We start from the raw sequence: 25629 nt of genomic DNA on the forward strand, positions 1-25629 counted from the left end.
ACATACACACACACACACACACACACACGTTCACCATGCAGAGTGAGTACCTTATATTGACTGCACTCCCTCCCTTGCTCCTAAGCTTAACCTTAACACTTTCCACCACATGCCTACACTGAAAAAATCTATCACTTCACTATCTATCTTAGTCATTTAGTCTAGTATCGTGTTTTAAAATTGTTACTTATTTTTCTTAAAATAAGTAAATCCTACCAGTGGATGAGATACTCTTGTTTCCAATGCAAATCAGCTTTCACTTTAACCTAATCCTAATTCTAACCCAGAATGGATGTGATGATTCTCTCTCTCTTTCCCTCTCTCTCTCTCTCTCTCTCTCTCTCTCTCTCTTTCCCTCTCTCTCCCTCTCTCTCTCTCTCCCCCCCCAGAGCTGGAGGCAGAGGATTGGTTCAAGACGCTGTCAATCGAGTGTCTGGGGACCCGCCTCAATGACATCAGCATGGGAGAGCCTGACCTCCTGGCCGCTGGGGTGCAGTGTGAACACACAGGTAACACACACACACACACACAATCAAACACATGTACACACTGCAAAAAATCAACAAGTATCAATTTAACAAGTCATTTAATCTAGTATTGAGTCTTAAGGCAAGGCAAGGCAAGGCAAACTTTATTTATATAGCACATTTCATACACAAGGCAAAGACAATGTGCTTCACATAAAACAGAAAAAATACATACACACACCACAACTATTTAAAATGACATTAAAAAAAAGAAAGAAAGAAAGAAAGATAGAGATAAAATAGGTAAAACACACATAAAAGAAATAAAAGAAATAAATAAAGATAATAACACCTGTTACATCTACATACAGATGATTTAGCGGAAGGTCCACAGAGAAAAGGAATGTTTTGAGCCGACTTTTAAAAGAGCTGACAGTGGGAGCACATCTCAGTGCTTCTGGAAGTTTATTCCAGTAATTGGGAGCATAATTACTAAAAGCAGCTTCACCTGATTTAGTTTTCACCCTGGGAACAACTAACAGACCGGTCCCAGAGGACCTCAGAGGTCTGGGTGGCTCATATCCTAGGAGCAGGTCAGAAATGTATTTTGGAGCTAAACCATTTAGCGCTTTATAGACAAGCAGCAGGATTTTAAAATCAATTCTATGGCACACTGGAAGCCAATGCAGAGATCTAAGAACTGGTGTAATGTGTTCTGTGTTCAGAGTTTTTTTGGGGAGACCGGAGAGAAGACCATTGCAGTAGTCTAACCTGCTGGTAATGAAAGCGTGTATCAGCTTTTCTAAATCAGGTTTTGACATAAGACCCCTTACTTTGGCTATATTTTTAAGGTGATAAAAAGCTGATCTTGTAATGGTATTGATGTGGTTGTTAAAATTGAGATCGGCATCCTTAAAATTTTAATTTCCTGAAAACAAGTGTAAAAAATATGCCAATGAAGTGAAATAATGCAAGAAAATTACTCAAACATTGGAAACAATTGTCATTTTCTTGATACTAGTGGAGGGATCTGCCTTATTCTGCCCTTTTTCAAGATTTTGACACTTGTTTATAGTAAAACTCTCTGAAATTGCATCGGAAACAAATGAAATCATCTCACCCCAATGGCAGATTTTTTCACTTATTTTCAAGAAAATCAAATTTTAAGACTCAATGCTAGATGAAATGTCTTGTTATGATAGACGTTTTACTGCAGTATATACACATATAACACTAACAATCATCTTTACAGGCCTAATGCAACACACCAAGACATACAGTATTTACTAAGCATTCTGCTATATCACATCCAAAAACACATGCATACACTTGCACTTCCATGACAGTCGACCTCCAGAAGATCGCTGAATCTTTGAAAACTCTAGTCTAGTTTCCCCTAACGTCCCGCTCTCTCTACCTCCATCCCCTCAGAGCGCTTCAACGTGTTCCTCCTCCCCTGTCCCAACCTGGACATCTACGGGGAGTGCATGATGCAGATCACCCACGAGAACATCTACCTGTGGGACATCCACAACCCCCGCACCAAGCTGGTCACCTGGCCGCTCTGCTCGCTGCGCCGCTACGGACGGGACGCCACCCGCTTCACCTTCGAGGCCGGACGGTGAGACCGGACACGGGATGGGTGGTGGGTGGAGATTTGTGGGTGGCCCAGTGTGAATGTGAAGCAGGGTGTTGGCTTAGTTGACTGTCCCAGGATGAAAAAAAGGTTTCAAGAACACACACACACACACACATATTCCTAAAACATGTTGAATTACCACAGGATGTGTTGTTACTAATTAAACACACACAGGTGTGTTGAAGGTTAGAGTTGAAGATAGGGACAAGGCATCCTTTGTTATTTCAATGCATATGTTTAAAGGAAACACAGACACACACCGCCCACATCAGAACCTGGCCCAAGGTGTCTGTGTGTGTGTGTCACTCAGTCTTTGTCTTCTGTGCAGGGTGCCAGGATACCTTTCTCTCTCTCTCTCTTTCTCTCTCTCTCTCTCTCTCTCTCTCTCTCTCTCTCTCTCTCTCTCTCTCTCCCTAACACACACACACAGGGACGTTGTGTTGGACTGAGCCCCATGAAGAGATTGATTGAATAGATTAGAGGTGAATCAATGCTGGGCCAGACCTCCTTATCTCCTCCTCTTTGATAAAACCTGAGGAGGTATGATTGGGTCAGCATGCAGATAACGGTGCGTGCGTGTGTGTGTGTGTGTGTGTGTGTGTGTGTGTGTGTGTGACAGAAAGAAATAGCAAGAGAGAGCGAGCCAGCATGGAGCACTGTGAGCGGAGTGCAGACACACACTGCCATCTGGCTGTGGATATGATGTACTGCATTAGTGTCATGAATTGTGTCTCCTATTCACTATTGGGTTACATGTCAATTTACAGCTAATTTACTGTCATTTTGGCTCAAAATGTCCACTAATCTCACATTAAGGGCACAGTACAGGTATAATAGTAGATCACTTGATGTTTTATTAGTAGTTACTGGTGTGTTTATGTGCAAAGAATCTTAAATGAGAAACTTAAATGCTAAAAAGGAGTAAACACCGGGATCGCCTTCCAAAGATGAAAAAGCACTCAGAGATGAGAAGGGACGATGAGGAGGAGCGATGCCGATGTGGCTCTTTTTCTTTTGGACTGGTAGGTCTTACTATCATTTATTAGCCGCAGTTTATATTGAGTGTCTTTATTATTATGTTGGGCCAGTGCCTAGATGGAGTGCAAAACAGCAAAGTAATGACCACTTATCGCCAAAGGTGTTGCCAAAATCAAGAAAAACAAGAAGCTCATGGATTATCCCGTTAATGTGGCCAAAAAGGAAGGCAGGAAGAAAGCATTTCCCCGCCTGCAATGATCAGAGTGCCGATGGCAGAAAGCTTGATGTTTTTACTTTGGAAAGGGCAACAGACCGTCATCACTTGTGTGCTTAGCCAGACACAAACTAACTCAGACTGAAGTTCTCGTTTTCTACACTTTGCATTATTCATTCAAATTCCAAATGTGTTTATTATTTGGGTCTTGTGAGAATGTCTTGTGCTTTATGCCTTGCTGCACACAAATTACATTGGGGAATATAGTTCTCAAGTTTGGAGATATTAAAGAGTGCTTCTTAAGCCTTGAGACATACCGTATATTGTGGAAAAGGAGGTACAACCCAATATGAGAAAGGTGTTGTAATGTGTAATGTTTTGTGCCAGGTTTTGACCAATTTGTGTGTTTGATACCGTTTTGTATTCAAGCTGCTGATAATCGTTATTTTGTGTCGACCTTCAATACATAAAAAAATCCCAAAAATGACAAGAATTCAGTATTTTCCCTAGAACTGTATTCTCGTCAGGGTGGAAAAGCCTCTGAAACAGCATTTAGACCATCATGGGACATTAAAACTCCATTGAAATCCAGACTAATGTAATTCTTTTAGGTGTATTAGCAGCTCTTTAAGGCAGAGCGAGGCAGGTTTCATTGCAGGTTTTACAGACTGCTGAGTAAAATCCTTCCACACCACATGTCAATTTCAGCCCAGTATATGGGCCTAAGCCTGTTGTGTACACTGGGTTCATGCTGTGTTCCTGTTGCGTTCAGGATGTGCGACAGCGGCGAGGGCCTCTACACCTTCCAGACCAGGGAGGGAGAGCAGATCTACCAGAGGGTTCACTCCTCAACACTGGCTATCGCCGAGCAACACAAGAAAGTCCTGCTGGAGATGGAGAAGAACAGCAGGGTGAGACACTGACTGAGAACCCAGCAGACACACACACACACACACACACACACACACGTACAAGTGTGCATTAAGACACACTCAACCACTAAAACACATATTTCTGTATGCTCTTCCATCTGTATACACAATAATTTAGTTTATTTGTTGAATTATTTTCAATATGTTCAACTGTTGTAATTACTTTTTCTTCTAATCCAAACCAATCTAATCTAATCTATTTTTTCTAATCTAACACACACCCACATACTGTACACACACATGCATACACACAAGTACGCTGTCAGAATCTACAAAATATATATTGCAATGTAATTGCACACTAGCACTGTTTACAATAACTGCAATGCAACGTGCATGCACATTTACAGCTTGCACTGCAAAGTCATTTCATCTACCATTGAGTCTTAAAATCTTTCTTTAGAATTTTCTTTAAAGCAAATGAAAAAATCTGCCAGTGTTGTGAGATCATTTCACTTGTTTCCAATGCAGTTTCACCATTTTTTGGAGAATTTTTATGAAGCAAGTGACAACATGTTGAAACGCTTGTATCAAGATAGTGCCACTCGCTTCAAGAAAATGCTCAAAAACAAATCGACCGGCATTGGAAACACGTGAAATGATCTCACCCCACCGGTAGATATTTATTTTATTGTAACTTGTGTATACCTGCTGATTATCTTAAAGGTGCATTAAGTAATCTATGAGCTTCATCGACCTCTAGCAGCGGTGAGTAGGAATTGCAAGAACTTATCCCCTCCTGCACAAGTGTCTGGCTCCGCCCTCCCCACCCCTCCGTCCCCCTCAGCTACGGTGGCCTGTAATTGCCAAAAACTATATTTGTTCCAAAACAGAGTATGGTCTGAAAAGTGAGATTTGAAAGCAAGAAATCTCAGCGCCTGGCGAAATATTCATGCGTCACCAACCCTATCAACCCCCTGCAGATATATTTTGGTTATTTTGTGCTATGGGGCAGTAAAAACATACTTATTGCCCCTTTAAGACATTAGCAACTGTTATCTTTATCTAATCTGTGATGTGTGTATGATTTGCAGTTGATGTCTAAGGGTTCGGAGGCAGGCTCCTACCCCTGCACCCCCACGGCCATCCTGCCCCGTTCTGCCTTCTGGCACCACATCACTGGAAACCAGACGGGCATGGACCCCGCCAGCGGTAAACAGCAGCCCCACACTTTAGGATTTTAGTCTTCTTTCCAGCATTCACTTCGTATACTGTGAAAGTTTCTACATACTGTATGTCCTTCAGTTAGTCTACAGAAGGCTCTTAGCACTGTTAGCATTCTGCATTGAAATCAGTAGATTGCACTTCACTGCAAAAAATTTCCATCTAAACAAGTCATTTAGTCTCATATTCAGTCTTAAAATATTTTTCTTTAAACTAGTAAAAAATTCAAGATAATTCCACTTGTTTCCAGTGTAGTTAACATGTGTCAGTGTCTTGAAACAAGGCAGAATGAGGCAGATCGCTCCACTAGTGTCAACAAAATTCTCGAAGTAAGTTGCTTTTCATTGCAAAGAAGTGAAATGATCTCACTCTACTGGCAGATTGTTTTACTTGACTTTATTAGATGACTTGTTTAAATGGATACTTTTTGCAGTGTGGCCACAAGGTAGCATGTCAACTTGTTGCTAGCAGACACATTTCCCTCCAAAAATGTTCTCCACTTTTTTCAGTGCTAACTAAAAAAAAACTAAAATGCCAATACAGAAACTTTTCCAACACAGTGACAACTGCTTGGTGAAGAAGAAAAATAACAATGGAATTTAAATGGCTAAAATGTCAAAAAAAAAAAAAAATTCTAATAATGTCAAGGCATCTTTTTGAAACTTATAAAATAGTTCTCCTCATGAAAAATCACTGCAATAAGGACTTATAGTGTGTCTATGGTACACAATAGTGATTGTACATTATCATACTTCATGGTATTTTAATCTCCTATAGTATCACTATAATATTTGTATAATATTCCTATAGAGACTTATAGTGTGTGTCTGTGATACTCAATAGTGAGTGTGAATTTAGAGTGACCTTATCGTACATTATGGTTTTTATCTCCTATGGTATCACTCCAATGTTCGTATAATATTCGTATAGGGACTTGTATTTTGTTGGGATATTTGTAGTTCTCTTATGTGAGAGCTTATGAATAGTAAACTTATTCACTTAACTCTCCATAGTTACAACTTGTGTACGTGTGTGTTTCTCTGCAGGCGACGCTGCTGAAGCCGACCTGCTGTCCACCCGCCTGCCTCCTGACCGCCACGCCACGCTGCCACTGGCACACACACACACACACTCACACTCACACTCACAGAGCCAGCCACACACGCACACACACGCACACACACACACGCGTGCACACTCCCCGACACACTACCCCACCTACCCCGGACAGTGACACACACACACACACACATACACACATGAATCAGACATGGACATAGAAAAAGAAGCAGACACAAACACACAGATTTGGGTACCCACGCGCATGCAGGCACATAGTTACACACGCATACACACACACACACTCAAACAACCACACACTCTCCCTCCTTATATTTTACACTCTTAGTCACCCCAACATTACACCTCACAGGAACTGTTGTGTGGGCGGGCCTAACACTGGCCAACAGACCATCTTGAACTGAGAGAGCAGGAAGGAAACAGATTTCTCCAGAGGACTGGAGGGAGATTGGGTTTCCTCAAACTGCCGCTCCCACAATCCCACAGTAGAGGGGGAAAGGCGCATAATTGACCTTATTCCCGCAGCAGCCATTTTGAATTTACATCACACTCGGGATGGAAAACTCTACCTGGAACTAGCGTTACATAAGTGAAGAGTAAGAGTTACCAAATTAGCTCATAATCTCAGGAACAACAACTACAGTGACTGCTTGAACTTAGCAGGGAAGTTTGCTAGCTTACTAGCTAGTTAGCTACTAGCTAGCTACCTAGGCTAGATTCCGGTAGCTAGCTATAGTGGGCCAAATATATTACCCTAAAATATGAACCTGCTTGAGACTTGACTTGTTGCATGAAGAAAAGACTTGAGACTTGACTTGACTTGGGTTCTGGTGACTTGGAAGTTGACTTTGACTTGGAAAGGTTTCTAAAGTCTTGACTTGAGATCTTGTGTTTGTGTAAATGACTCAGATTGAAAGTGAGATTTGTTCCACCAGACTGAATTTAAATTCTGTTTTCTGAATTTGTATGGAATGATTGAATTTATTGAAGTTGAAACTGATTATAGAAATCAAACTCATGATGCTCTTACCAAGTTTTTATCCTATTAAAACCATATTGCATTGAAAAGTCCTAGATATTTAGTTTTCTTTAAGATATTAAATTGATACTGGACTCTTGATTTGTTCTGACTTGACTTGCTGTTCTACATTTAGACTTGAGACTTGACATGAATGACTTGGACTTGGACTTGACTTGGTAATCTACATTCAGACTTGAGACTTGACTTGAGACTTGTGCCTCAAGACTTGAGACTGACTTGGGACTTGAGCAAGATCCATTGGCTTCTAATAGGTTTTCCAGTGGAGAATCTGTGAAATGATAAATGTTAGCATGCTGTGCATCCTGGTACACAGCAGCAGCGGAGCACTTCTTCCAGGTAGAGTTTCCCACCCCGAGTATCACGGAAGTTCAAAGTGGCCGCCACGGGAACAAGGTCCATAAGGCCCAGTGTGTTAGTTGTTTTAAGTTTTCATGCTGGGTCACTGTGTGGACCAGGACTGCAGCAGGACTTCCATGTGGAAAGCAGTGCCAGCCGACCAGCTCATACGAAGAACACTTGATAACTTCCCTGTACGTCCTCGTCCTGATCGATGCCTTTGATTTTGCCGATAAATGATGTGACTTTCCGATAACTGGATCTGTATGCTGTACTGAAGTTCTGAACCGTTCTGAACTGTGGATTACTGGAGCTTCGATGGGATTCATTTTCTCTGGACTGGGCGCCGTACCGGACTGGACGTTTGCCCCGAGAACTCCAGACTTTCTCTGAGATGTACCTCATTCCCGCTCCTATTGGCTACATGCTTATATTCTGCTATATTCACACTGGCCTCAACTGGTTATTTTTCGTAGATTATTAAAGGGGTAGTGGGGGGGATCAGGGTTTGACCGATATGGGTTTTTGAAGGCCGATACCAATACTTTTGGATTGAAACTGCCGATTCAGCATGTTTAAATTTGACCATTTTCATTTCAAAATTCCCAAAACAAAACAATGAGTATTCAGTGTGTCCATAAGAATTCTATTCTTGTCTCTGAAACAGCATTTAGACCATGGGGCACTAAAACTCTATTGAAACCCAGGATACTAATAATAATAGTAACAATAATAAAACATATTCATGCATACTTGTGTGGAATCTGATCAAAATGTCTCATTAGAATCAATTCAGGTCAAGGTCTTCCCATAGACAACCAGTGCAGTATTGATTAAATCTACAATAAATATGTAATCAAACTGCATCATATCAGAGGGGGACGACTGTCTGGACCAGATGTGATTTTTAATAAAAGGCCTTTATCGGCACCATATATCGGTCTAACCCTGGTACAGATCCCCCTAAAAATCGTCTTGGCGCCACTCCAGCATGATGTTACAGTAAATTAATTCCAGTCTAACCATCATGACCTCAACTTTCCCTCCTACCCAGCTTCCACTGGCCTTGGACTTATCCTAAAGCTGTGTGTGTGTGTGTGTGTGTGTGAGAGAGAGAGAGAGAGAGAGAGAGAGAGAGAGAGAGAGAGAGAGAGAGAGAGAGAGAGAGAGAGAGAGAGGAGTAAACAGAACCTGTTGTCTTTCATCCAGACAGCTTGGCTGTGCAACATGCTGCCCTCGCCTTCTGTTACACTTTGTCTGACAAAGAAAATAGCAATCCATTTTGTTGGGGGTTTAGAGGTGAGGTGGAGAGAGAAGAGAAGGGGAGGGAGGAGAGGGAGGGAGATGATCGACGTGCCAGGAAGGGTGGAAAAGTGAGGAAAAGAAGGTTTTGATCGCCATATTCTCCACCATGGACATTTCTGTTGAGAGGGACATGCAGTATTTCTCTGTTTAGGGACACACTGACTCCCTTCCCATCTGGCATTAACATGCGTCTCATATCCAGACATTTACAGCTGACAGTAAACACATCGTGCTTCTTCCCTATCCGCCAGTGTGATTGTTGATAATTGCGTCACTATCCAGGCTGCCTGCCGCCTCTTTAATTTATTTTATTAGCGTTGCTGTAACATCTACAAGAAGATGGGACACACGTTGCATTCACACTCTGTTGTTAATGCGGCCACATGTGTCTCTGACCGCCTGATTGGATCCTCAGTGCGTCTCGGCTGCATTTACAACCTGGATTTTATGCGTTCTTGCTCTATCCGAACACAGTCAAATTACCCAGAATGCATTTTGAAGCCAGGTGGAAAGGGGAAACCTTTACAGAGAAACACCACCACCCATAAATTCTGTCTGTGTACGGATCAATCCTAAGTTCAGCTCATTAAGAAGACCAAAATCATGTATTTTAAATGACAGAAAGGAAATAGGAGGGTAAATCATAACTAAGTTAACAACACAACCATTGAAATGAGTGAAATGTTTTTGAAAATGTTGGAATATTGCGTCATATTTGGTGTGATGCTTTTTAATGCTGGAATCCTACATTTTATGTTTATTTATGTCATTTTAACATGAAAGGGCTACGCATTTTGTTGGGTGTTTACCCGATCTAAGTTGTGCATTGTGTGTAGATGTGTGTTTGTGTACATACATGTAACCTGACGTTTTGCCTTTTGTTGCCCTCTTGATAGAGACTCTTGTACATATGGCTATTTATTTCGTATTAAATGTGAGCGTACGTATGTGTGTGTGTGTGTGTGTGTGTGTGTGAGAGTGTGTGTGTGTGTGAGTGTGTGTGTGCGTGCGTGCGTGCGTGTGTGTGTGAGTGAGCGTGACACGAGGGATTATCGGGGGAACATGTGTTCATTTAAAATGCATGCACTCGCCACATTTTGGTACCTTGTAATGTTGAGCGGCCAGATGGCAGCCGGATGTGGAGCAGCAGGTTCCGAGGCTTTTCACACACACCTCTTCACCTGGGTGAACGACAAGAAACACACTCGCCATCTCGTCCTCTTTACCTTCCTTCTCCTCCTCACCACCACCGGAAATCTTTTTTTTGGCCTTAGATGATTCACCTCCTCTCTGTCGATGCCTGTGCCCGCCCGTCTTTTGTAAAGAAACTGTAACGTGTACAGTTTTGCTACCGGGAGAAATCCTACGGGTCATTGAACGCACCAGAGGGATCCAGTAGTTGTTTGTGACTGTAGTGTTATCACGAGGACAGTGTCAGCTCTCACCGATGGCTACGACTTCCCCTTAGCTTTGTCACAGATGACACCATGTTGTTTTCACCCATTTACACTGTCTACACCAAGTGCATGTTTTGGAGAAAAATAAAGTCCATTACTTACTTAATGGTGCAGGTCTCAGTTGTGATGTGTCAGCACTTTGAATGCAATCTTTGCTCATGCTCAAATCTAAGTTTGTAAGAAATTGTCTTTCAACTGATTTGCCACAACTCTTTCTGGTTTGTAATAAATAGGACACAGAAATATAATTGTTCTGGGTTGCATATCCATCTAAAGCCCCAGTACAGGTAATTATTTGTTAATCTAAACATTGGTATGTTGGTTAGATTCTAAAATGTATAGGTCTATGTCATTACCACTATTTACTGCATCTTGCAAAGAGACCCACACGTTCCTCTTCTGGCTATACAGATACCGGTTGGCACCAATAAGGCCCCACTTACTGAAATTAATTCCCTGATATGTTATTAAAAAGTATATCAATATGGAAATAATGGACTGAATATAGATTTTAGGTTATTCACACTCCAAGTCTGAATCATGGAAAGATACACAAATTAATTAGCTTTTAAAAGCAATGCCTTTCTTTTTTAACCATCAGGTTGCCCAAATGTGGATGGTAGTAATAATTTATTTTTTACGGTCTATGGTAATAACATAGCAGTGATGTAGTGCCGAAAGCTACCGCTGGAGGGCACTGTGCAGCATGGCTGTGCAGTAGGAGCTGGATCCTGTCTCTTTAATGCTGCCTTCATTGCTGTTGGAAATAGCACAATCCCGAGGAGCGCACATCAACGACCTCTTTTTCCTCTTCTTTCTGTCCCCTGCAGCGCAACGTAGCTCCGTGCCTGATAATAAAACAAACATTCACCAAAAATTGCTTTTGTTACAGGGCCCATTTTATTATCATTTCCGACCAAAAACACTCAAATGCGCGACAGGTCGTATTGAAGCCTCGGACGAAGGAGCTTACGAGGAGCACTTGAAAGCAGCAGGAATACATAACTAGCCCCGGAACAAACCGAAACAACGCTGCATACCTGTATGTTACGTCCATGTCAGGTATAATATCAATGTGGCACATTTATTAATAAGAATTGTAACTTTGCATTTTAACGCCCGGTTTGTTTAGCCAACTTTCTTTGTTCTAGCTGCAAATTGCCGACGAAATGGGACGGAAAGTTACTCTTGCTACTTGCTCGTTGAATCAATGGGCTTTAGACTTTGACGGGAACTTGGACAGAATACTGAAAAGTAAGTCTGAAGATTCCTATTAGGACAGTTGTCTGTTTAAAGCTAGTATTTAAGTGGCGATACAGGACCGACAGACTATGGTTTGCTAATACCATGCATTTGTGGTAGGCTAACTCTACAGTAACAGTTTACTAACAACCGCAGTGACAGTTTACATATAACGGTAAGTTACTAGGCATACTTTTCGAAGAAGGGTGACTTCTTGTAAGATTCTCCGAGGGCACGTGACTGTGAAATAAGGGGCACATACAACATTTGGAAAGACTAGTTAATAATGGTTGGAGAAAATGATAATGACTGTATTTAAATTGCAGCCGGTGATGCATTACATTTTGAAAGTAACCTACCCAAGCCTCTCTCACATAACCTCCTGGATAGTCACATGCATTTCAATGCAGTTACCACTAATGCTTTGCTGTGCTTTGGTCTACTAAACCCCGGCCTGCATCCCACTATTCTGCCTTTTCCATTGAAATACTTTTGTCCACTACAGACTGCCCAAGTATTAATAGGCCTGCACCATTTTAATCAACACACACTTAAACCCAAATAGACACCTATCACCAACAATTGTGTCTGTGTTTTCTTCCAGGTATTGAGATTTCTAAGTCTCATGGAGCTAAATACAGACTGGGGCCAGAGCTGGAGATATGGTACAGTCTTGTTACTGAGTTACACATTGATATGAGGTCATTGATAGGACATTGATATGAAGCGATGATATCTCATCCTGGTTCTTCTCCCTCATATACTGCATTCTATTTCTCTTTCTCTCTCCCCCTCCCTCTCTCTCTCTCAGCGGCTATGGCTGTGCAGACCACTTCTATGAGTCGGACACGTTGCTCCACAGCTTCCAGGTCCTGAAGAAACTTCTGGAATCTCCCGTCACCCAGGACATCATCTGTGACGTGGGAATGTCAGTGACTCCTTTAAACTCAACAGATCAGCCAAAAATCACCAGTGTCCAATCTAGCAGTCTTATCTTTTAAAGCTGCACTAGGCAACTTCGCGCTTTGGCGGCCCCGAGTGGCAGCGGAAGATAACTTGGAATATTTTTTTAAGTTTGAAGGACTTCATTACTCAGAAATCATGTAACGTGACATCAGTAAACTGTGCCTTAAACTGCGGACTTTAAATATTTTCGGTTCAGGCATTGTTGGTGAGTCCAGCTTTTGGGAGACACCTTTGTATTTCGCTTTTACATTTCGATTCGTCACCTCCTGTGTGGAGATGATTTCCAGCCAGGAACCACAGCAACACCCCCAAATAGTAGGAATCTACAGTGTCTCAGTTAGTGGGGATGGGACACTCTTCTCTGTTGCAGCCCCACTTTGTGACAAGACGGGAGTTGAATACAAGATTTACATACAAATCTTGCAGCTTTAAACTTCGATCACTGAGAGTCAGACTGTGATTACTGACCAAATTCTGTCTTAACTTAATTTCTCAACAAAATGTTTCTAATTCTGTCTCCCGCAGGCCCATCATGCATCACAATGTGCGCTACAACTGTCGAGTCCTATTCCTCAACAGGTATGTCAGCACACCAGTCTGAACCCCCTTCATAACTGATACCCGGAGTAGCTATATGGTCTGTCATTCTACAAACATGAACAGTCACTCAGTTTACATTGCATTACATTATATTACATTATATCTTTCTGAATTAAATTCATAGGATAACGTGTGAGAATGATGAGTTCTACATTTGTCTATTTATATACATTGATCTCACTGGATGTGAACAATGGATGTTATTATCTGATTCAGTATGGGCGAAATTCATCTGTACTGAAGCAATGCACCCAGCTCATTCATTATCCTGTTCTGCTTCCATCCCAAAGGAAGATATTGCTGATCAGGCCTAAAATGATGATGGCCAACCATGGGATCTACAGAGAGCTGCGCTGGTTCTCACCTTGGAACCAGTTAAGGTTGGTACAACCAATTTATCAATGCGCTGATATTATCAGCCCTTCATACATATTGTATAACTCTATCAGGATGTATTCTGTTGGTAATCTTGCGTTTAAGTTTCCATTTACACTAGACCTTGAAATATTGATTTTTATTTATTTATTTATTTATGTTCAGCAGAGCTAAGTGTGCTGTAGGTTCTTGCCCCCTGCATGTCCCAGCTTTGCAGGATGTCTTCTAAGAAGATTCCTATATCCCACATGATCACCTATTATTGGATATTACTAATTTTCCTCCCCAGTTACTGATACATCTAGATCAGACCACAAAATCTTGCATCAGTCAGATGCCTGTGACCAAGACTATAGACTCTTAAGAGAATAAGTCTGATGTAAACACATTCTGTTGATGCCATTTTATTTGTTTCTTCAGTAGTAGTAATGATTTATTTTGCATTTCTGTTTCGTCTAGGCGAGTCGAAGATTATTTCCTGCCCCGCATGATCCAGGAGGTGACCGGACAGGTAAAAACCCAGAGCCACCTGGGTTCAGCTGGCTCTTTGATCCATTACAAGGAGACCCAGAGTGTTTATTTTCCACAGAAAATTTGCGTCTGTTACCCCCCGTGTTTATGTGTGCTTCAGGATACTGTCCCGTTCGGTGACTGTGTGTTATCTACCAAGGATACCTGCATTGGCAGTGAGATCTGTGCTGAGCTCTGGAACCCCAGAAGGTAGAGCAATACAAGATAGTATAAGGATAGATTCATAAGCATAAGGATAGATCAAAAAATGAGAGGAGTCAAAGAGTCACAGAGTCTGGTTAGGACCAGGCAATTCCCCTTCTTCCCCATCGTGTCCTTCCCCCTTATTTCTGTCTACAAGGAATGAAGCCCTCTTAGTCGACAGCTGGTCACCATCACCCTGAACATCAGGACAGTGGCTTGTGTCACTGTGTGTATGCTTTAGCTGCTGATGTCTGAGAGTTGTGTTTTCTGTGTTCCCCAGCCCTCATATTGACATGGGTCTGGATGGGGTTGAAATCTTCACAAACTCCTCTGCCAGCCACCACGAGCTGCGCAAGGCTGACCAGAGAGTCAACCTGATCAAGTCAGCCACCACCAAGGTACTACATACACTACACACACACGCACGCACACACACACACACACACAGTACATGTGGTTGAAACTAATCATTCAGATGCCCCAAACCAGAGACCACCAGAGGGCAGTCTACCATTACTGTAGCTCAGATATAGACCATCTCACAGTGGCATACTTGATTTTCTTTGACTACTAAGTTGAAAGATACTGTATATCGTCAATGGTGTGCTTGTTCAAAATTGTTTTGTTTAAAAAAAGACTACATTCACTACATTGTTGGTGTTTCTGCAGAGCGGGGGTATCTACCTGTATGCCAACCAGAGGGGCTGTGATGGGGACCGTCTCTATTTCGACGGCTGTGCCATGGTGGCCATCAACGGGGACGTGGTGGCACAGGGGGCACAGTTCTCCCTGGATGATGTGGTACGGACATGGAAGGAAACACACCTGGCTCAACTAGTGTTTGCAAAAAATTCACAGCATTTGGTTTAAGCTGCTTTGTCTAAATCGAGCAATCGTGCGTTTGTTCAATCACAGGAAGAAATGTGTGTAGTTCAAAGCCAGAATGATCTTTCCTCAGTGGCAGCTGACATGGACAGATGTGAACTGATGTAAATGTAGGTGTGGACTAACAGTAATGGGTGTTGTGTTCATTGGAGGCAGGTGAATTGGTTTAAAAAAAAAAGTGTGTGCAGCAAACCAACTTGCCCAAAAAAGAACTAGCGAACATTCTTTTTTTCCCATAGACAAATCATTATTTTTGGAGGATACAGTAAAATTACACTTGCATAGTATTTACATTTTGGTATATGCACAGAGGAATCAAAAAGAAGGTTCTGGATTGTGCTGTGCTGTATCTAGGTTTTATCCGTCAGTTTGTAAGGAAATGTGTCTGTGTTGGTTTGTTTGCTTGTCTGTCTGCATGTGTATGGGGGTAGAGGTTACAGGTCAGCTCATACAGCAAGACAGCAGGTTGTATAATGCTGTCAGAAAACGAGTCCAAAGGCAAAGATGATGTAAGCACAAGAGAGCTAGATTTATGATCTCTGCGTGTGCTTGTGTGTGTGTGTGTGTGTGTCTTAATGTGTGTGTGTTGCAGGAGGTTGTTGCAGCCACCCTTGACCTTGAGGATGTGCGTAGCTACAAAGGAGAGCTCTGCCAGCCACACATGGTGAGACAACACCGCTTTCAACCTAAATGTCGGGGTCACCCTACACAAATGTTCAAAAAATGATTGTCCATGCTTGTTGACTCAGTAAATTTGGTTCTGTCATGATCATTGGTCACCGCAATCTTGTAGTCTGCGAGAGCGTAAAGCAAGAAACCGCAGCCACTTTCGACCTGGATCCTACTTTCCCATCATTTTCCATCATACCAAGCGATTCTGACCAAAATCTTGAGTGTTAAATGGCCTTTGTTTTCAGTTTGTTTGGTTTGTGAGTCCTTAAGTCTGCGACTGGCATAATGCTAAGTGCTCCTCATGTTAAGCTGTTATTGTTGCATGCTGGCATGTACAGTATGTGAGGTCAGATGTATTTACAGTTGAGTGTGGTACCGGATCTAGTGACCCTGACTGAAAATAGCACGCCTGACATTTGGCTGTCACATGTCACAGCTCGGCTAATGAGGCTGTAACAGAGGTTGGTTCAGGATCATACTCTCGTGATGAGGTGGCCCTTCCCTCTAAGGACACCACGACTTTCTCTGTGTCTTGTCTACCACATATGTTGAGTTGGAAAACTTTCCCTTTTGTCTTCTCAAATTGCCTCTCTCTTAGGGTGCGATCAACTTTTGCTTTCTTTCAGTGGAAAAGCTTACTCTGTTGCATTTTTGTATTTGGTTTGTTTAGGTTCGTACCGTCCAATTTCAAGCCAACCAGGTCTGATAAACAAAAGTCACATGACTCACAAGTAGCTTGTTCATTGGACAGAGTTTTGGTAGCCTGTCATCCTGCCAGGTTAGAGATTTTGGCAGCCAGCAGGAGTCAAAACAAACTTGATTCCAGTCCCTGTAACTTGAGCTAAGCATGATGGACTTGTCTGTGCTCTTCTTCTGTGGTGTTCATGCCAGTTAAGAACACATGAAGAAATAGCTGAATATGAGCATCAGTCCAGACTTCATTTTGTTCTGCTAGGGTTTCCAAGCATGAGGAACTGCTGGTTATCAAAGGTCAACATCTGTTTCCTTATACCCATAAACCCTTGTGTTTTGGAGTCATCTCCTTTTGTTGGTTTAGATTACATACTCAATCTTAAGAGGCATTTTCAGGTGTCTCATCACTCACTCTCTTCTAGGAATATGAGCCCAAACCGTGCCACAGGGTCAAAGTTGACTTCTGTTTGTCCAGTGATGACGACATCTACCTCCCTACCCACCAACCAATCACGTGGCAGTTTCACACTCCAGAGGAAGAGATCAGGTACAAAATTGACTTGCTTTGCTCTGATGTTTTTTTTTTCTGAGCCCTCATAGATGTGTGTATAGATGAAATGTTGTCCATATTGCCCAGCCCTATAGCGTAGGTTAAATTTTGGCTTCAGAGTAGCGCACACACACCCCTCTGCTCTCTGGAAATGACTCAGCAGCATCAAAGCTGCCCAACCCTAAAAGAACTGGAGAAGACTTCAACTGTTGTTGTGGTTCTTCACCATGGATTCAAATAAAAACAGACAAAGGTAATGAAGGCTCACGGTAGTCGAGTAGTGAGTCTAATCAAACCTTAAGCATCCTTATGTGAGACTCATTTCCCTTCCTCGCTATCTTTCCCTGTTTCATTGATACTAGTAGGATGCATTAGAGACGAGTGGAATCATCTCACTTAATTGGGAGATTTTTCACTTGCTTTTAGGAAAATTATATTTTAAGTCATTACAATTGCCCAAATGTAAACTTGTCCCCATCATGGATTCAGAGAGTAATCAAGAGTAATTCATGTGAATACATGAATTAAGTGCTCGATGTTTACACTCGTTCAGAATTTTTTTTTTTACTTCTAACACTTTTTACTGACTTGAAACAAGTTAAAAAGTGAGGAGAAAGGACTTTGCTCACTGCCTCTTGAGAACAGTGTGTGTGTGTGTGTGTGTGTGTGTGTGTGTGTGTGTGTGTGTGTGTGTGTGTGTGTGTGTGTGTGTGTGTGTGTGTGTGTGTGTGTGTGTGCGTGCGTCAAGGCTCATCTCTGTTCCTCTGCTGACTCAGCTGAGCATTGTTCTCAGTTGAATTATTCAGTGATTTTGGCGGCTAATGGCCACATTTCAAAAGCAAAATATTATTTTCAAAAATTTCAACAAAAAAAAAAAAACTCTCATAAAAAAGTCACATCGGCGCTGACACAGCCCATCGGCGATGTCTCGACGACATCGTACATCGGCACAACCCTTCCATTTACTATTAGCGTTGACTCTGTTGTAGTTTACCAATGTTTCCTTCAGTCTAGGGCCGGCCTGCTGGCTGTGGGACTACCTGAGGAGGAGTAGGCAGGTGAGGAGGAACAAATTCAGTATCAACAAACCTGGTTGAACACAGTTGTCATGGGTATTGATCAACAACCCCATCAACCCTGCACATACAGTGTATTCTAGTCATTTTTTGCAGTAGGGCAGTAAAAATCTCTTTTGAAATCAGTATGTAATTCTATTATAAACTTATGACTGTGGTGTGTAGAGTGTATGTATCAGTGGTTCTGTTGTCTGTCCTAGGCTGGTTTTCTGTTGCCCCTGAGTGGAGGGGTGGACAGCTCCTCCACCGCCTGTATTGTCCACTCTATGTGTGTGCTGGTCTGCCAGGCCGTGCACAATGGCAGTAAGTACGATGTAGCATGACTTATGCTATGATTTATAATTAAAGATCATGAAATGAATGATTAGACAAATCTAATATTTGTGGCAGGCCCTGTTTCCAAAAGTGTGAGCCAAACCTCCGATCTGTTTCCATCTTTGTAAACTAACCCTGACAGTGTTAGTGCCATGCTTTGACACCCATTCACCTACAGAACCACAATCCTGTGCTTTACAAATAATCTATGTTTCTGCTTCTGTCTCTCACCCACTGCCTATTCCTTTCCTCCCTCTCTTCCTCCCTCCCGTCTTCCCTCCGTCCCTCAGACAGCCAGGTATTGGAGGACGTGCGCAGGGTGGTCGGGGACGAGTCCTACCGTCCTCAGCACCCGAGGGAGCTGTGCGGTCGCATCTTCACCACCTGCTACATGGCCAGTGAAAACTCCTCGGAGGGCACGAGCAACCGGGCCAAGGACCTGGCCGATCAGATCGGCAGGTTGGGATGATTGAATATATAAGTTTGACTGTTTTTTCTTTTCTTTTTAGGTGACCAACATCATAGAAAGTTTAATATGCACCATATAACATAGCATACAAAATGCCTGAAGAGGATTTTTGGGAACAGAGTGTCGAATGCAATATGTAACATATTAGAAAATATGGGAATATGAAGAAAAAAGGTTTTCATGCCGTCTTTCTTTTTCATTTATCTCTTGTTTTACAGCACACACATGAATATCAACATAGACATGGCGGTGAAAGGCATGCTGGGTATCTTCTCCATGGTTACGGGGAAGTGGCCTCAGTTTCGTGCCAACGGAGGAAGTGTCAGAGAAAACCTGGCTCTGCAGAATGTACAGGTGGGTTAGACAGACACACACACACACACACACACACACACACACACACTCACGCTCTCTCTCTCTGTGTCTCGCTCACTCATGCTTTATTCCCAAGACAGGAAAGAAACCAATGTTGCCTAAGCAATCTAGTATCAAATATCGTAATTAAATAAAAATCAACAAATAACTCTCTCTGTCTTCCTTTCTCTCTTTCTTTCTTTCTTTCTTTCTCTTTCTCTTTTTTTGTCTCTGTTCTTTCTCCCTTTCACCGTTTCTCACTTCGTCTTTGGCAGTTCACAAACACCTTCACAGTTTCACCACAACCGTCACACTGATGTTTCAGCAACAGTCCTGTGTGTGTGCATAAGTCTGTGTGGCAAAAGGCTGTTGTAGCAGTTTTTATCAGTGCCACCGACAGGCTTTTTAATGCTCCCTCCCGTGTGTGTGTGTGTGTGTGTGTGTGTGTGTGTGTGTGTGTGTGTGTGTGTGTGTGTGTGTGTGTGTGTGTGTGTGTGTGTGTTTCCAGGCTCGTATCAGGATGGTCCTGGCCTACCTGTTTGCCCAGCTGAGTCTGTGGGCCCGGGGCAAGCCAGGCGGCCTGCTGGTGCTGGGCTCAGCCAACGTAGATGAGAGGTACTGTAGGCAAGGGAACTAAATCTTGTAGATTAGATTTGATTACTTTGGATCAAACTGATCACAAAATGACACTCCCAATAAATACAGCCTTACCTTCATACCACTATGACACTCTTTCTTTCTTTAATTCTCTTATCCCTCTGTCCAACTAAGTCTGACAGGTTACTTTACCAAGTATGACTGCTCCAGCGCTGACATCAACCCAATAGGAGGAATCAGCAAGACGGACCTTAAGAGCTTCCTGCTGTACTGTGTTGAGCAGTTCCAGCTCACCGCTCTGACAGGGTAATGTCAGCAGACTGATACTGCAGCTTCAAGGAATACAGCATTGGTCAAGTTGGCCGTTAATTGATGAGAACATAGACACCAAAATCATCCATGTGTCTCTGATAGATCAGTGGCTCTAGTACTCCATGCTAACACTTTAGCATATACTATGTTGAGTGATAGTAGGCTCCATGCTACCAACGATCCACCGGGGACACATGGATGATTTTGGTGTCTATGTTCTCATTTCTTAGTGTAATGCATCACGGAGAAGATTAGCAGCTTCTACCAGCCTCTATACTGCATTTTACATCGTGTGCCATGGGGTTGAATTTGGAGGGAAATCTGCTGGATTGCTTTATGGGACAAAACAGAAAGAGCGTGCTGTTCTTGCATGTAAATAGCTAAAGCTTTCAGAGTTTCTGGCAATGGCAGATGGTGGAAGGAGTGAAAGGCAGATGGAAAAATCACTTCCAACATGTTGATCCTCTTCAGTAAAACCAAACAGAAAAGCTTTGAAGTGACAAGTTGCAACATCCTTTTTGCAACAGGAAGCAATGGGGTTTATGGGAAATGTGGTCTAACAATACCACTAATGGCTACCACCATGGCCTTGATATAACTAGCTATACCAAGGTTTCACAATTAATTTGACAATGATATATTGATGTTAAAAATTCACCTTAGCACTTTTTAAATATTTTGGTAAATTGTATATATATTTTTTACTTGACATTTCCTCCAGTAGCCATAATTAAATGAAAACATTTTCATATCATACGAACCATAAAGGTGGCATCCTGTGTAGTTGCAGTAAACAATGTTTGACAGGAGTGGTTTTGGTTTCCTCTGCAGCATCCTGGCTGCTCCGCCCACAGCTGAACTGGAGCCGCTGACAGACGGACAGGTGTCGCAGACTGATGAGGTAGTTAAGGCATCCATCATTAATGACAAACACGGAAACAATTCTGTTGCACTTTTAACTTAACAGAGTTACAATTTGTGCTGCTGACTCCATTAACGCCTATAGCTCAGTAAGGCTGACTCAGGAAAGTTCCGAATCATGAACACTGAACCTGACAAAAGCAAAAAAAGTAAAAACATGTTATAAGTTGACTGTTAAATGCAAGTTTATGAGAATGAATTTTCAGCTGCAAGATGCAAATGCAATTATAAAAGAATAGAGTTTGCTCAGACAGGTCGGTCCAAAGTGTCCTGATCGCATTAATAGACCAATAGGAACTATAACGCTCCTTTAGGACATTCTAGTCTCTAATAAGGCCAGTTTTCATTAAAATACAGTTGTTGTTGTTTTTTTTTTGTTTTTGGTTACCCATTATATTTTTGTCTGGCCAGGGAAAGTCTACTAACGGCTAATCAGCTAGTCTCGTTTTGTCCTAGGAAGCCATTGTCATTGTGACAAAAGTTTATCTTTACCAAGGCTGGAGCCATTTAGTTTGGCCGACTTAAAACATTTGTCTTGTCACTTTGAACAGAAGCCTTTATAAACGGTCACTGTTTTAATGTCAGCATTAAAGAAGAGGTAAGAGAAGATGACATTTTAATGATCCCAGTGGGGAAAATGGGCTGAGAAGAATAGAGCAAACAGGGTGTATATGAAAACACCCAGTCAACAGTTTCACACACACACACACAGAACATACAGTACATCCACATACACTTACGGGCTCTGATAGTAGTTGAAAAATATATTCTTGAGTATAGACACACACGCAAACAAACACCATTATGCTTGTGCCATACTGTCTCTGTCTCCTTGCCCTGTGTGGACTGGAGCTGGTCCAGTCCGTTGTGTCCTTGCTGTTTACACATGACACCTCTTCCCAGGCCTAAGGGATAATCGCCTCTGCCTGGGTGTCATCTGTATGTGGCTCACCGCCTCCCATAAAACTGCTGGAATGTAATCTGACCTCACCTTACCTGTCTACTATCACTGACTACATTTACCTGCACAGAGAATTCCCTTTTTATCCCAGGTACTCTAGTAACCTGGTTGACGCCATACTCTCTCTCCACCACCCTCTCGTCTTTCCTCCCTCCTTTTCCTCTTGTTTCTAATGTTTCTGAACTCATCCTGTGTCTCCGTCTTCCTCTTTGAATCCATCCACTTCCTTTCTTTCTCCTTCCCTTTCCCTGACCCCCCCACACCCCCCACCCATAACCTCCACCCCTCCCTCATCAGGCGGACATGGGGATGACCTACTCAGAGTTGTCGGTGATCGGACGCCTGAGGAAGATCTCCAAGTGCGGCCCCTACAGTATGTTCTGCAAACTCATCCACATGTGGAAGGCGCTCTCTCCCACAGAGGTCAGTCAACTCCCCTATCAGACTGTAATACACCTTTGTGGCTCTAGTCCTGTGTAGCTCAATGGGTAGAGCAAGACACTTGGCTTCGGGACACAGTTGAGAATGAAGGGATTGCCTTAGAGAGTAGGAATAACATAGAACAAATTCTTAAATTGAGTGTTTTTTCCTTATTAAATAAACTCATCCTCCAACAACGCATAACTGACATTTTCAGGCCAAGTGTGGACGATTTATGAGTCATCTCATAATCTGATCTTTATGATCCTCTCGCAAACGTCACATTTAAAGTCACGATGAAACAGCATTTTGAGTGTGTCTTGCTTCATTAATGTGATGTATTTCCTGTTGAAACGGGATGTGGGGGCGGGACATAACGTGAGGGGGGATCATTCAAGTGTAAACCAATGGAATATCAGTTGGGGAGAGAAAGGCAGTTTTTATATGATGGGAGGGGCAGAGGGGCGGGATTGTTAAAAAATCTGTGATTGTGTTATTGGTTGGAATTTTTATGTACGCCACTAAAAATACACAGTTTTCCAGGCAGTAAAAGTAATGGGATTTTGATGTAAAAAATACAACAAAATAACAATTTTGTACATTTTTTGGTGTTTATTGTTATGACAGAACTGTGAAAAAGTCATTTTTCATTTCATCATTGCAACAACTATTGCGTCCTGTTCTTTCAGGTGGCGCTGAAGGTGAAGCACTTCTTCAGGATGTACTCGGTGAACCGCCACAAGATGACCACGGTGACGCCGTCCTACCACGCCGAGAGCTACAGCCCCGACGACAACCGCTTCGACCTCCGACCTTTCCTCTACAACACCCGCTGGACCTGGCAGTTCAGGTCCATCAACAACCAGGTAACTGTCCATGTGCTGTACAAGGCATAGACTTTGTTTCAAGGTGTTCCCTGTTTAGAAAGGTAGAAAGAAAAAGACAATAATATAAAGGTATAAAATATGCAAGGGCATTAGTAACGATACAAACATTTATCTGGTAGACTTGCATGAACCGCTAAGTAAGACTTTTATTGTAGGTTGTAATGGACAATTGTAGGAAGTTATGTCCATTTTCAGCTTCATTATGGACATTTGACTCTTTTTTTTTTTCTCTTCCCAAGGTGTCTCAGATGTCAGGAGACGCCCAACATCAATAAGATCCTGAGGTCTTCAATGTCCAGCCACGTCCCTGAAAATCCATCAGAACTGTACTTACTTACTTAATCCTCTTCGTTCCCTGTGGAACATAAGGCTGCGACTATCTGCTTCCATCTGGTCCTATCCTGTGCAGCATGTTGTGCCTCGCCCCAAGTTAGGTTAGCCGTTTTCAGTTCCGAGGTCACAGTTCTCCGCCAGGTTGTATGTGGCCTCCCTTGTTTCCTCTTTCCAGGTGGAGTCCATCTCAAGGCTACTTTAGGAATGCGGTCCTGGTCCATTCTGAGGACATGTCCGAGCCATTTGAGCCGCCGATGTTTAATTTCCAGCACCACTTTGTGACAGTTGTGTGTGTTTTTGTACAGGTCCTCATTGGAGATCTTTTCTGGCCAAAAGATGCGACATATCTTCCGGAGACATCCATTGTGGAATGCGTTGATCTTTTTCATGTCACTGTCAACCACTCGCCAGCATTCTGAGCCGTACAGCAGAACTGATTTAACATTGCTGTTATACAGTCGGATCTTGGTTTTTAGGCTGTACTGCTTTGACTTCCAGATGGTTTGAAGGCTTGCAAATGTACTGCGAGCTTTCCCGAGCCTTATGCTGATGTCTTTGCTGCATGCATTGTCCTTACTGAGGAGACTTCCCAAATATGTAAACTCCTCGACATAATCGAGAGAGTTACCATCCACAGTGATTGGTGCATGTGGTGTTGAATTTATGCACATCACTTGGGTTTTGGAGATATTAATGTTCAAACCCATCTGTTTGGCAAATCTATCAGTCCTATCCGTCTTCTCTTGCAAGTGAGTATGATTTGTTCGGTATGATCAGAACTGTAACCGGTCACAAAGATCAAACACTCATAAATACTTCTCTGGGATTATTTAACTTTGCCTTGCATAATGGAACCAAATGACTTGTCCTGAATGGGTATGCACAGAAAAAGAAGTACTCCTCAAGGGTTCTTTGGTTATGGTAGTGGTTCCATATGGAACTGGAATGACTCAAGGAAACCTCTGATTTGTTAAAATATAAGAAACTGGCAAATCAGAATAAAGAGCCCAGTTGTTGGAGAGTCCTTGGGACATTTCATGTATTCTTAAAGGGTTCTGCAGGTCCCATATAGAACCAATTGAACATGGTGCTATTGTAAACCGTTCTAAAAGCGTTCTTTATAGCACCAAAAAGGGTTCTGCTGTGGTACAAGCCTAAAGAACCATTTTCTGCTGCTGTATAGAACCCTTTCTGTTGAGAGTGACATGCTGTCCATATGTCTCTACATGCAAGCTGAGTCTAAATGTTATAATACATCTCATAATAAAGAAATCAAAGCATGTTCTTGTGGATCACAGTGTCAGTTGCAAAGATGATACACTCAGGTCTTCTGTGTAGCATTATCATTATGTATCATGACATCAAGAATCTACCAAAAATCCGGCCAAGGTGAATATTGATGTTCTGTCTGATCTCCATTAAACAGCATTTATATTTCAGCCTATTCCATGGAGTTGTTATTTTATTTGGTATGCCTCTGATCTTGGCACCTAGTGTATGTGAAATAATGCTGTGTTTTGCTCATTAACATAAGGGAATCAATCATTTGTTGCAATAAGTTATTGCCATGTTAGGAATGGAGATTGTTGCTATTGTTCTGAAGCTTGCATTTGGTCCATACAAACAGTGCTTTTTCACCAACTTTTTTTTCAATAAACTTTTTTGGAAGCCCC

General features: G+C 42.3%; 2 protein-coding genes across 2 annotated transcripts in view; both read left to right on the forward strand.

Annotated features, from left to right (window-relative positions):
• The window catches only part of dok4 (docking protein 4), a 31590-nt gene extending 24261 nt beyond the window's left edge, over positions 1-7329 (forward strand). Inside the window, exons 4-8 of the mRNA XM_071910796.2 lie at positions 390-509; positions 1899-2088; positions 4071-4209; positions 5265-5382; positions 6441-7329. Coding sequence (XP_071766897.1) covers positions 390-509; positions 1899-2088; positions 4071-4209; positions 5265-5382; positions 6441-6628 — 755 coding nt within the window. The 3' untranslated portion in view covers positions 6629-7329. The remainder of the gene's footprint in view (positions 1-389; positions 510-1898; positions 2089-4070; positions 4210-5264; positions 5383-6440) is intronic.
• Positions 7330-11640: 4311 nt separating this feature from the next.
• nadsyn1 (NAD synthetase 1) lies at positions 11641-25400 on the forward strand. The gene is made up of 22 exons (XM_071910805.2): positions 11641-11868; positions 12461-12521; positions 12668-12784; positions 13348-13401; positions 13713-13802; positions 14257-14308; positions 14429-14517; positions 14792-14909; positions 15181-15312; positions 15989-16060; positions 17184-17308; positions 18321-18369; positions 18588-18690; positions 18993-19161; positions 19390-19525; positions 20034-20140; positions 20297-20428; positions 21266-21335; positions 22614-22739; positions 23426-23602; positions 23863-23940; positions 24729-25400. Exons 1-21 carry the CDS (start codon positions 11784-11786, stop codon positions 23896-23898), a joined length of 2100 nt encoding a protein of 699 aa, XP_071766906.2. The 5' UTR covers positions 11641-11783; the 3' UTR covers positions 23899-23940; positions 24729-25400.
• The last annotated feature ends 229 nt before the right edge of the window (positions 25401-25629 follow it).

Source organism: Centroberyx gerrardi, chromosome 1 (genome assembly GCF_048128805.1).
Source record: "Centroberyx gerrardi isolate f3 chromosome 1, fCenGer3.hap1.cur.20231027, whole genome shotgun sequence".
NCBI classification, from domain to species: Eukaryota; Metazoa; Chordata; class Actinopteri; order Beryciformes; family Berycidae; genus Centroberyx; species Centroberyx gerrardi.